Raw genomic sequence first — 13,245 nt, 5'->3', positions numbered from 1 at the left:
ACTACAAACCCCAGAATTCTGCAGGAGGCAGAACCCGGATCTTAAATGGATTTTTTTTCTCTAGTGTGATGAGTCCCCTATTAGAAAAGGGAAACTTGGAGCAATCCCTTCCAAGATTTCCTTCCTTCCCCCTTCTTTTGGATTTCCCCCTTTTAGAGAGACACAGAGAAGGAATGATTATGATGAACCACCAAATCTATTTTTGCCCCACTCCTCCCAACCCACTTTCAAATTCTGTCCGCCCTTTTCAAAGCAGCCCTCAGCACTTTTTTTCTCCCTTTCTAAGGAAACCCCATCACTAGGGATTCTGTCTCATCCTTGCATCAAGTTCTCTCCTCAACTCCCCGAAAAGGAAGAAGTGCTACCTTTGCTTCAAGTAAAGGGAAGCTCCCCAAATGGACACACATTAGAGAAGGGAAACCTGGAGATATCCCTTCCAAGCCTTCCTTCCCCCCTTCTTTTGGGTTCCTCCTTTTAGGGAGACAAAGGGAGAGAGGATTTGAAAGTGGGTTTGGTAGGAATGGGGGGGGGGGGGGGATAGATTTGGTGGCTCCTCATAATAATTCCTTCTGTCTGTCTCTCTCTAAAAGGAGCAAATCCAAAAGAAGGGGAAAGGAGGGATGGCTTGGAAGGGTTCTCTCAAGGTTTCCCTTCTCTAGTGTCTATTTGGGGAGGGGAGGGGGCTTCCCTATACTTGAAGCAAAGATAGCACTTCTTCCTTTTTGTGGAGTTAAGGAGAGAGTCTCATGCAAGGATGAGACAGAATCCCTAGTGATGGGTTTCCTTAGAAAGGGGGGGGGGGAGTGCTGGGAGTTGCTTTCAAAAGGAGAGAGAGGATTTGGAAGTGGGTTGGGAGGAGTGGGGAGAAAACAGATTTGGAGGCTCCTCATAATCATTCCTTCTTTGTGTCTCTCTCTAAAAGGGGGAAATCCATAAGAAGAGGGAAGGAAGGAAGGGATCTCTCCAAATTTCCCTTCTCTAGTAAGTGTCCATTTGGGGGGCTTCCCTTTACTTGAAGCAAAGGTAGCATTTCTTCCTTTTGGGGGAATTGAGGAGAATCTGATGTAAGGATGAGACAGAATCCCTAGTGATGGGGTTTCCTTAGAAGGGGGGAAAGTGAGGGAAAGAAGAAGGGGGGGCAGGAAGGAAGGCTTGGAAGGGATCTCTCCAGGTTTCCCATCTCTACTGTTTGTCATTTTGGGGGGCTTCCCTATACTTGAACCTCTTTTGGGGGAGGCTGAGGAGAGAATCTGATGCAGGGATGAGACAGAATCCCTAATGTTCCTTAGAAAGTGGGTTGGGAGATTAAAAAAATTAAGAAAGTGGGTTGGGAGGAGTGGGGAGAAAATAGATTTGGTGGCTCATCATAATCATTCCTTCTCTGTGTCTCTCTAAAAGGGGGAATCCAAAAGAAGGTTTCCCTTCTCTAGTGGGTGTCTATTTGGGGGGCTTCCCTTTACTTGAAGCAGAGGTAGCACTTCTTCCTTTTGGGGGAGTTGAGGTTGGGGGGAGTGGGGAGAAAATAGATTTGGTGGCTCATCATCATCATTCCTTTTCTCTGTCTCTCTAAAAGGGGGAAATCCAAAAGAAGAGGGAAGGAAGGAAGGTTTGGAGGGGATCTCTCCAAGTTTCCCTTCTCTAGAGAGTGACTATTTGGGGGGCTTCCCTTTACTTGAAGCAAAGGTATCACTTTTTCCTTTTGGAGGAGTTGAGGAGAGAATCTGATGCAAGGCTCAGACAGAATCCCTAGTGATGGGGTTTCCTTAGAAAGGGGGTGGGGGGAGTGGGGAAAAGAAGAAAGGGAGAAGGAAGGAAGGCTTGGAAGCGATCTTTCCAGGATTCCCTTCTCTAGAGTGTGACTATTTGGGGGGCTTCCCTTTACTTGAAGCAAAGGTATCACTTTTTTCTTTTGGGGGGAGTTGAGAGAATCTGATGCAAGGATGAGACAGAATCCCTAGTGATGGGGTTTCCTTAGAAAGGGGGGGAAAGTGCTGAGGGTTGCTTTGAAAAGGGGAGAGAGAATTTGGAAGTGGATTGGGAGGAGTGGGGAGAAAATAGATTTGATAGCTCATCATAATCATTCCTTCTCTGGGTCTCTCTAGAATAGGGGATCCAAAAGAAGGTTTCCCTTCTCTAGTGGGTGTCTATTTGGGGGGCTTCCCTTTACTTGAAGCAAAGATATCACTTTTTCTTTTGGGGGGAGTTGAGAGAATCTGATGCAAGGATGAGACAGAATCCCTAGTGATGGGGTTTCCTTAGAAAGGGGGGGAAAGTGCTGAGGGTTGCTTTGAAAAGGGGAGAGAGAATTTGGAAGTGGGTTGGGAGGAGTGGGGAGAAAATAGATTTGGTGCCTCATCATAATCATTCCTTCTCTGTGTGTGTGTGTCTCTAAAAGGGGGAAATCCAAAAGAAGGATTGGCTTGGAAGGGATCTTTCCAGGTTTCCCTTCTCTGGAGTGTGTCTATTTGGGGGCTTGCTCCCTTTCCTCCCCCTCTTCTCTCCCCCCAGCCTTGCTGCAGTAACAAAGAGCCCCTCATAAATCAGGACCCCCCTCCACACCGGCCTCCCCCCCCCTCTCTCCTATTGGTGGGCCCCCACTTGGCTCATTTGCATGCCGGGCGCTGATTGGCTTTGCGGGGCGCGTCCCCCCTCTCTGCCCAGCTGTCACTCCGAGGCTTCCCCGCCCCCTTTGTGCCCCCCTCCCTCCCCCTCCCCTCTCGCTTGTGTAGCTCGGGCGCCCCCTCCTTCGCCTCCCCCTCCCTCGCTCCTTCCTTCCCTCCCGCCTGAGATGCAGCAAGGCTGGTGGGTCGGATGCGAGAGCCAGCCCGGACCTGCTTCCCTCCATCCTTGCCTCCCTCCATCCTTGCCTCGCCGCTGCAGCAGCATCATTTGCACCCACCTCTTGCAGCCCCTCCAGCACCATGAGCTGCCCCTTGCTCCTGGGCGCGCTGCTCTGCAGGATGGGCATGCTGGCCCTCCACCAAGGTACCGCATTCCAGCTCTGCTTGGGGGTATTTTGCAAGGGGAGGGGGGTGGCTGGGTGGGTGGGAGGACTAGTGTGTGCATGGGCAGAGGACGCGGACGGAATACCCAATGCGTACCTGGGGCACGCGTGTCTGCGCGTGTGCGTGGGAATGCTCGACACAACCATAAAAGGTAGCGCCATCGCACCTCTATGGGGCTTGGCATGGTGCTCGGCTCCTATATGGAAGGGTTGCCCCCCCCCCCTTTTACCCCAAAAGACTCACTTCTGGAGTTGTCCTAGACACATCTACATGTTTATTTACCATTTCCTCCTTTCCACATCTTTCTCAATGTTGGTGTATTATTATTATGACCCCGCGTTATTTGTTATTTCCTCCCAAGGAAACGAGGTCTATGTATGGGCACAATTCTGAGCCCACCTTCCCATCGTCCAGCTCATTGGGATTCTCACTTGGCATTTCCTTCCTTTTATTTTTTTTCTCCATCACATCAATTGCTGTTTCCTCTTTTTTTGGGTGTCATATGATCCAGGTAATTCTTTTCTCTCTCCCAAGGAAGGATCGCAAAGGGTTGTTGTGAGTTTTCCGGGCTGTATGGCCATGTTCCAGAGGCATTCTCTCCTGACGTTTCGCCTGCATCTAGGACAGGCATCCTCAGAGGTTGTGAGTCACAACAACCCAGTCATTCTGGCCGTGAAAGCCTTCGACAATACAATGACCACAAAAATTGTTACCCCCTTCCTATTGCCTGGATTGCTCTCTTCTTGAGAGTTCATTAGGACCCACACTTGGCATTATGTTCCCCCCTTCCGCCTTCTTTCTCTGTCACATCCATTGCTGTGCTCCCCTTTTGGTGTTGTATCCAGATTATTATTATTTTTCTCTCTCTCCCAAGGAAGGATCATAACAATTTTGGTACTATCTTCACACCATCCAGCTTGCTCTCTCTCCTGGACTGCTCATTTGGATTTTCACTTGGCATTTCTTTCCTCCTCTTCTTTCTTTTGCCATCACGTCAATTGGTTTGGTGTCTGTATTATTTCTCTCTCTCCCAAGGAGGGATCATAACAATTTGGGTACCACCTTTCCATCATCCAGCTGGACTGCTCATTTGGATCCTCACTTGGCATTTCCTTCCTCTTCTTCCTTCTTTCTCCATCACATGGATTGGTTTGGTGTCAGATCCATATTATTTCTCTCTCTCCCAAGGAGGGATCATAACAATCTGGGTACCACCTTCCCATCATCCAGCTTGCTCTCTGCTGGACTGCTCGTTTGGATCCTCACTTGGCATTTCCTTCCCTCTTCTCCCTTCTTTTGCCTTCACATCAATTGATTTGGTGTCAGATCCAGATTATTTCTCTCTCTCCCAAGGAGGGATCATAACAATTTGGGTACCACCTTCCCACCGTCCAGCTTGCTCTCTGCTGGACTGCTCATTTAGATCCTCATTTGGCATTTCCTTTCCTCTTCTTCCTTCTTTCACCATTGGTTTGGTGTCAGATCCATGTTCGTTTTCTCCCAAGGAAGGATCACAACAATTTGGGTTCCACCTTTCCATCAGCTCTTTTAGGGGCCTCCTTGGCATTGCTTTTCGTGACAATTATCTACATGTGTATCTTTGTGTGTACTTCTTCAAATGCTGCATTTGCCCTCCTATCCCTGCTTCTGGGTGTCTTGGGGAGACGGGACTCAGAGCAAGCTGCCGAAAGCTCTGCAAAGGGGATGTACAGTGGATGGAAAACACAGGACACACTGTGTTGGTCTGGCAAGAAACAGGAGGGGATGTGTACACACTGTGTTGATGGCTGGACATTTTGGGGGGGGGGGGGCAAAGAGACCGTGGGTTTGTGAATGAAAGGCTTGTACGTGTGTTCCTTGCCAGGGGGATGTGTTTGTTTGCGTGGGGACTCGTCAAAAGACTTGTGTGCCGTGTGTGTGTCTGCTGAGTGTGGAAAACGAGAGGGGGGGGGGGGAGACTGGAGAGAGGTGATGATAGAGATAATCGTGGTGGTGATGACAACTAGAATATTTATAAAGGCAGTGATGGCCCCAAAGGATAGATGGAAAGGACAGAAGGTGGGAGGCACACTGAGAGGCGTTAGGGGATGTTGGCCCCAATGCTTGCTTTTGGGGGAGCAAGGCTATACTTTGTGCACACACTTACCCATTGAACTCAGTGGGACTTAATTCCAAGTCAACGCATACATGATCCATCCATCTGCTTGGGTTATTGTCCTTTGCTCTCATCGTTGGCACACTCTTCCCTACTACACTCTACAAACACCATCACTTCCTTCATTGCTGGTGTTTATCTCAATAGCCCTAGCCTGGAGGGACAACTGGGGAGCAGGTGATTGAGACTGATGGTATTATGGGGAGTGCTTGTATGTCGATGGATGCTGGCTCAGCTTGACCAGCAGTATTGAGAGTGGTGCAGACTCTACTCAACATTGTGGTGCAGTTGTTGGCATGGAGTGGCAGAATGAGATTACTGAGAGCTGTGGTGTTTCTCCTGGAATTGTCTTGGATCTGTAGCGATGCAGGTTGCGATGGTATAAGGACTGGCATTTTGGAATGCCAGAGTTGGCCTGATTGAATTAAGCACACCAGAAGAACCCTGCTGGAACTGAACAAAGGCCCATCTGGTGCAGTACTGATGTTTCCAGCAGGACACCTTCTGCCTCTCTTCTCCCAGCACCTGGTATTTGAAGGTATATTACCTCTGAAGAGGGAGGTTCCATTTTGCTGTCATCCGTGGTCAGTTGCCATCTGTATTCTTTTCTGAATTTGCCTAAATTGTTCTTAAAACCTATTTGTTCTGCTAATGAATGTGTTTTTTTCTTGCTTCTGTCTTTCCTGAGTCACCTACCAAACAATTTCACAGAGGTGGGGGAGGAGAGTAGGAGAGAAGGAGAGACAAATGCATTCTTTCTGTGTCTTTGCAGATTCACAGACGTCGGTGCAACAGAAAAAGCTAATATTGGCAAAAATTTCAAAAGTATCACTTGAACGATCATGTCATATCAAAACTGATCCAGTACTGAAGTTGTGTTATTAGTGTTGTTCCACTGATGGTATTAAAAGAGGTCTGATTGGCATTTTTAGTAAGAACAACCAAGAGTCACACAGCACCTTAAAAGAGAAACAAATGTATTTGCAGTGTCAGCTTGGGTTGATTGGCACTTACTTTGTCGGATACATCTGACAATACATTTCTTCATCTTTTCAGTGGCTGAGAACTCCTGGTGGTTCAGTTTTGCTACAGGAAACTAATACAGCTACCTTTCTGCATAAATAACTTAGTGAGAGCTGTTGTTTTCCTCCATAGTCCACCTCTACATTTTGAAGCAATGCCTAAAGCTGAAATGTGCCAGGGATCAAACCGTTAGCCTTTTCAACTCTGGCACAGATCCTCTTTTGAAAGGGGGATTCCCATTGGCAGATAGCATGGCCAACCAACTACTTGAATTGGTGGTGTCATTGAAACAAGCAGTTTGATTGGTGGCCCTGGGCCGGGTGAGTTTGGGCATCCATAGGACTGGCTGCTATGGGGTTGGGCCTGCATTGGTGGGGTCGATGTATGGTGGATGATAGGGTCAAGGTGATCAAAAACAAGCCAGTAGACATCCATGTTGATTGATGATGATGCGTCAGTGTATCGGAAGCATATTCCTTCATAGCTGTTGTATTTGAAACTCCTTTTCTGGAGTGATGGATGATAGACAAATGCTGGAGGAAATTTTTGTGAATGGAGAGGGTCCCAGTTAATATTCTGGGTCTTTTGTGGTTAAAAATGACCAGGTGACATCAAGAGAGAGATCTACTGACAGTTTAAGAGGGCAATACTAGTCTTTGTGGATAAATTGTCTGACTTAATATAGGACAGCATCCTATCTTCTTATGAGTTGTTTTAACTAGAAGTGTGGAGAACTAGGGTCATCTCAGGACTCTAAAATTCATCATTCTGCTATGGAGTTCCTCCTAATGCGGCTGCTGTTGGTCTAATGAATGATGATCGTGGTCCTCATGAATATTACCATGGTGATATTTGCTAATGATAAAAGATAGTGGTTCAAACCGTTAGCATATACATCACATGCATTTCTTATATGTACTTAAACATCTACCTGGAGCAGGAATCTGGAGCCCCTTCCACACAGCTGGAAAAAAAACCACATTATCTGCTTTGAACTGGAATATATGGCAGTGTGGACTCGGATAATCCACCTCAACGCAGATATTGTGGGATGTTATGCCTTGATATTCTGGGTTATATGGCTGTGCGGAAGGGCCCTTTGTATAGATTTTCATTTATGTTTGGAGTGGTTGACCAAACCCATCAGAAGAGTAGCAGAGGTGCTAGAAATAAACATTGGTTGCAGCACCTAAAATGTACCTGGATCTCTAAAGTGGGAATCCATATCCACAGAGCCTTTGTTTCCATGGAATCTAGGAACCCACACTCTATGTTGATTTGACAATACTGGCAATAAACTTTGAACAGAAATTATAGGGATGAATTCTGGAGTTTCTTTTTAAGGGTTAAGAGAAGCCCTCTGGCTGAGACCAATATTTTGTTTGATTTTGTCCCCCCACTCCCCCCGATGAAAGCTTTATACAGACATACAGAAAGCGACATACAACCCCTCTGCTACACCAGCTCCACTGGCTGCCAGTCTGCTGCCAAGCACAATTCAAAGTGCTGGCTTTAGCTTATAAAGCCCTGAATAGTTCTGGCCCAGCTTACCTGTCTGAACGTATCTCCTGCTATGGACCATTGCACAGTCAAAGATCAATGGGAGAGGTCTTGCTCTCGGTCCCACCATCCTTGTAAATGCGACTGGTGGAGATGAGAGACAGGGCCTTCTCTCTGGTGGTCCCTCACCTATGGAACTTTCTACCCAGTGACATTAGATTGACCCCCCTCCCTCTTGTTCTTTAGAATGAAACTCATAACTGGTTATGGGACCAAGCATTCAAACAGCAGAGGCAGCAATTTAGAATGAGTCCCAATTTGTGTGAATGACAATGGGCTGACCTGGACTATGATTTCAAACCTGTATGATTTTAAACAATATTTTAGTAATTTTAAAGCATCAACAAATTGTTTAAATTGCTTTTATTATTGTGGTTGGCATTGAATGAATGCCTGTTGTGAAGCTGCCCTGAGTCCCCCTCCAGGAGTGAGAAGGATGAGATACAAATATGCAAAATAAATAAAATAAGAAATAAATTCTTCTCAGCAGCTGGCACTGAGAGACATGTTTTGACCAAACATGGAGGTGCCATTTAGTGAGCATGGCTAGCAGGTCATATAATTACAATATTGGAGGTTACCTTGGAGCCCAATTCCATGCTTGGAAATCCAGAGCTGGATAACCTCCAGAAGATGACTATCCAATCTCTATTTGAAGTCCTCAAGTAAAAGACATTCCACCCTTCCCAGTAACCGTTTCCTTGTTGAATTGCTCTTGTCAAGGTGTTTCTAATATTCCACCAAAAATTGACTTCTTGTGAGAAGCCCATTTGACCTAGCTTTTATCTTCGAGCAACAGAGAAGTGTTTTTGCTTCTTCTGTGTGATTCTTCTCTAGGGCTTTGCAGAACACTCAGATACTATCCTTTAGTCTTCTTCTCTTCCCCATTCTGGGAAGCTGGCCCAGATTAAAGAAAGTGTTGGTTTCCCCTCTTGACACTGAAACAATTCAGAATATCAACCCTACATTTATTCAACTAGAACCTTTATTTCCATAAAATCACCTGGGATAATCAACCCTAAATATATCCAATTTCTGCTCAAATCATGAACCCAAAAAGATTTCTGCCCACTGCCACCACCCCATGCCATCGCTGTAACAACTAGGAACTTCTTTTTGCTCTCCAGTCTAGAATTGTTTGTGTCTAATTTGTATCTGTCTCTTCCGATGGCAACTGCTGCTGCCCGCTACACTGCACCCTTTCCATAACATGAACACTAACATGTACTGTACAGTAACTATACCAAGCACTCCAGTGCTGAAGATTGCCTGGGTAGCAGTGATGGAGGCATCACAATGATGCCAATCCATTGGCATTGTTAGAACTAATATGGTTTGTTAATGGCAGAATGACTGTTTCTGTGTTATTGGCGACATTAGTTTACTTACACTTAGTAGTCTGTGCACTGGATGAATGGCATGCATCGGAACAATGAGATCAAAAACTCTCCTTTGGGGATTCTGTGCTATCAATGATATCCATTAGACTTGTCCACTTTTGAGTTCCAAATTCTCATCACTGGGCAAGGCCGGGGAGTAGAGTTTAGTGGATGCTGGCAGAAGAAAACAGCAGAAACATCCTGGGTTTTTTATTTATTTATTTGGATTTCCTAAATACTGTTAAAGGGAAAAGCAATGGGCTGAGTCTGGGCAAATTTGCTAGCTTTGGTCTTCCTTGCATTTGAATTAAAAAAAAATTAGATTCTTTCCTTTCCAAACATTTTTGCAAATGCTGATAAATGCTTCAGAAATTAAAGTCTTCCCGATTTGCATTGACCCAATTTCATAGTATAGTATAATATCATAGAGTTGGAAGAGACCTCATGGGCCATCTAGTTCAATTCCCTGCCAAGAAGCAGGAAAATCTCATTCAAAGCACCCCTGACAGATGGCCATCCAGCCTCAGCTTCCAAAGAAGGCACCTCCGCCACACCCCTGGGCAGAGAGTTCCACTGCTGAACAGCTCTCACAGTCGGGAAGCTCTTATTCATGTTCACATGGAATCTCCTTTCCTGTAGTTTAATCCATTGTTTCATGTCCAATCTCCAAGGCTGCAGAAAACAAGCTTTTTCCCTCCTCCCTATGACTTCCCCTCACGTATTTATTTGTGTCCTCTCAGTCTTCTCTTCTGCAGGCTAAGCATACCCAGCTCTTTAAGCCGCTCCTCATAGGGCTTGTTCTCCAGACCTTTGATCCTTTGAGTCAGCCTCCTCTGGACACATTCCAGCTTGTCAACATCTCTCTTCAATTGTGGTGCCTAGAATTGGACACAGTATTCCAGGTGTGGTCTGACCAGGGCAGAATAGAGGAGTAGCATGACTTTGCCAGCGATCACTATTCCCAGCATTCAGAAGAGAATGTTTGTGGCTGTCTGTCTTAGATAGATGAGATGCCTCTCTGAAGAAAAGAAGTGGCACCCTTCATTCAAATGCTCACCTAGTTAAATATGGAGAGATGCAAAGACAGATTTACAAAACTTTCACAATCTTGGGCCTCGAAGGATGAATTTGCCTGCTTCTGTTCCTCCCACGTCAGCTTCTATTCATCTCAATTTCTTTTCACTGCCAGCATGAAGAGGTTTGCAAATTCTGGTAAATCCTGAAATGAACTGAAATAAAATTCTCACTCATCTCAAATGATGACTATGAGTCAATCATGGGGTGGTGGGTTGACACACAGGCCAGCTGCAAGTAAAACCTGCTTCTTTTTCCAGCTCTCCAATCACCCGGAATGCACCAAAGCTACTGGATTTTTTTCCTTTAAAATCCAGTTGGTGTGACCCCACAGATGGATACATTCCAATTCTTCCAACTTGTCAGAAACATGCCCTCTTAATCCTCTTATTTGGCTCTTTCAGCTGTTCTTAAAATGTCCTGTTTTTCTCTCTTCTTCCTTCCTCTCGTTTTCTTCCTTTGTCCTCAGCTTAATTCAGTTTCCACAAACCGAGATCAAAGTGCAAAAGTTGCTTGCACTTATTTTACCCTTAAGAGCAGAGATTAGAGGAGTGGATGGGATTTTGCCATTCCCAATAAGCTCAGGCATAAGCAAACTCCTGCAGCCTCTCCTAGTTTGTCTGTTTTAATGATTATTAGTAACGTTTGTCATCGGGAGCACACACTGATGTTGCCTGGCTGTGTAGTTTCTGGTTTTTGTTATGGAGTTGGAAGAGACCTCGTGGACTATCCAACTTCCTGCCAAGAAGCAGGAAAATCACATTCAAAGTACAGTTCCTCGTGTTGTGGTGACCCCCAACCATAAAATTATTTTCGTTGCTACTTCAAAACTGTAATTTTGCTACTTTTGTGAATCATAATGTAAACACCTTAATATGCAGGATGTGTTTTCATTCATTAGACCAAATTTGGCACAAATACCCAATATTGCCAAATCTGAATACTGGTGAGGTTGGGGGGGGGGGGGGATTGAGTTTGTCATTTGGGAGTTGTAGTTGCTGGGATTTATAGTTAACCTACAATCAAAGAGCATTCTGAACTCCACCAACGATGGAATTGAACCAATTTTGGCACACAGAACTCCCATGACCAACAGAAAATCCTGGGTTTGGTGGGTATTGACCTTGAGTTTTGGAGTTGTAGTTCACCTACATCTGGAGTGCACTCTGGACTCAAACAATGATAGATCTGGACCAAACTTGGCATGAATACTCAATATACTCAAATGTGAACATTGGTGGAGTTTGGGGAAAATAGACTTGACATTTGGGAGTTGTATTTGCTGGGATTTATAATTCACCTACAATCAACCAGCATTCTGAACCCCATCAATGATAGAATTGGGCCAAACTTCCCACACATAACTCCCGTGACCTGTGTTTTCTGATGCTCTTTGGTGACTCCTCTGACACCCCCCTCATTACCCCCCCAGGGATCCTGACCCCCACGTTGAGAAATGCTGGTTTAAAAGCCTCCAAAGAAGGAGCCTTCACCATACTCCAGGGCAGAGAGTTCCACTGCTGAACAGCTCTCCTTACAGTTAGGAAGTTCTTCCTAATGTTCAGGTGGAATCTCCTTTCCTGTAGTTTGAAGCCATTGTTCTGCGTCATAGTCTCCAGAGCAGCAGAAAACAAGCTTGCTCCCTCCTCCCTATGACTTCCTCTCACACAGGCATGTAGCCGGGGGGGGGGGGGGGGGGGGGCGGGGCTCGGGGGCCTTCAGCCCCCCCCCCCCCCGAAATTCTCATGGTGGTTCGTGAAAAGGCCTTACTGGTGCATTACTTAAACTGTTTATGTTTATTCATATCATGATCTGATCACCATACTCAATATATCCCATATGCATGGGGGTATTGGGGTAATGATACAAAAGGTTTGCTAGGGTAGACCCTCTTTCACTCAGACTCAGCCCCCCTCACTGAAATTCAGCCCCCCCGAAACTCCCCCTGAAAAAAATTCACCCCCCCCCCCCGAAACGAAATCCTGGCTACGGGCCTGCTCTCACATATTTATACATGGTCATCATATCTCCTCTCAGCCTTCTCTTCTGTAGGCTAAATCTTGGAAGGTATGTTGTGTGAGAGAGAAGAGAGATTGAGAGAGAGAGAAAGAGGGAAGGGAGAAAATTAGCCCCATCCCTGGTGCATTTGCCCACCTTTTGCAGTAATAGCCTAGCCCTCCATAAATCTGTCTAATCCTGTTTTAATACCATCTGTGCTTTGGAGACCATCACCACATTTTGAGGAAAGCAATTCCGTATTTTAGCTATGCGTTCTCCTTTCTCCTCAACCGCCCACCTCTCATATTGCAATAAAACACCCCAGTTTCTGGCTGCCACCTCTGTTTGACTCAGCTTTTCAGACACCATGGGAGAGAGAGAGAGAAGCAGGTTCAGGTACAGATGCCTGGACTTCTGCAGTTGTGTCAGATACAAAAAACAAAAGGAGAAAAACCATAGTCATTTCTCAATCTTTGGCCATTCCCCCCGCTCTTTTGTTATCGAATGCAGCACTTCTTAAGCTGTTTGTTCTAGGAGATTAGTAGGCTTTCTCTACAATATTCCAGGGATCAGCACTATACAGCTGTCCCTCCACGTTTGCGGTTTTGGCTCTTTTGGATTTAATTATTCAAGGATTTGATTAAAAATGTTCTAAGTATCTCTCAGTCCTCCAGGGTGATTCAAGGGGCAGTCATGCTGGAGGACCTAGTCCCCTTCTACATTGCCATATAAAATCCAGATTATCTGTTTTGAACTAGATTATTTGGCAGTGTAGACTCAAATAATCCAGTTCAAAGAAGATAATGTGGATTATCTGCATTGATAATCTGTATTATATGGCCCTAGAGGTTTCTGTTGGGCGAGTGGGCTTATTAACAAAACACTTTCCTCATAAATGCACAGCACAGTACTTTATCAGCAACAGCGTGACCCAGCACCAGAAGCCCAAAGTGATAAAAAGAACAAAAACACACAGACTGTTATCTCTTCCATAGTAGGCTTTTCTTTGTAGTAAAATAATATGGTTGCACTATTTACAAGAACTAGATTT

At 45.5% G+C, this 13,245-nt stretch overlaps 1 protein-coding gene across 1 annotated transcript in view; it reads left to right on the top strand.

The window, feature by feature from the left end:
• Positions 1–2,725: 2,725 nt before the first annotated feature.
• The window catches only part of LOC132780267 (igLON family member 5), a 244,202-nt gene continuing 233,682 nt past the window's right edge, over positions 2,726–13,245 (top strand). Inside the window, exon 1 of the mRNA XM_060783878.2 lies at positions 2,726–2,985. Coding sequence (XP_060639861.1) covers positions 2,922–2,985 — 64 coding nt within the window. The 5' untranslated portion in view covers positions 2,726–2,921. The remainder of the gene's footprint in view (positions 2,986–13,245) is intronic.

The sequence above is a fragment of the Anolis sagrei genome, chromosome X (genome assembly GCF_037176765.1).
Source record: "Anolis sagrei isolate rAnoSag1 chromosome X, rAnoSag1.mat, whole genome shotgun sequence".
NCBI lineage: Eukaryota > Metazoa > Chordata > Lepidosauria > Squamata > Dactyloidae > Anolis > Anolis sagrei.
The sequence above is the reverse complement of the archived record's forward strand: the minus strand, read 5'-3'. Positions and strand labels throughout refer to the sequence as shown.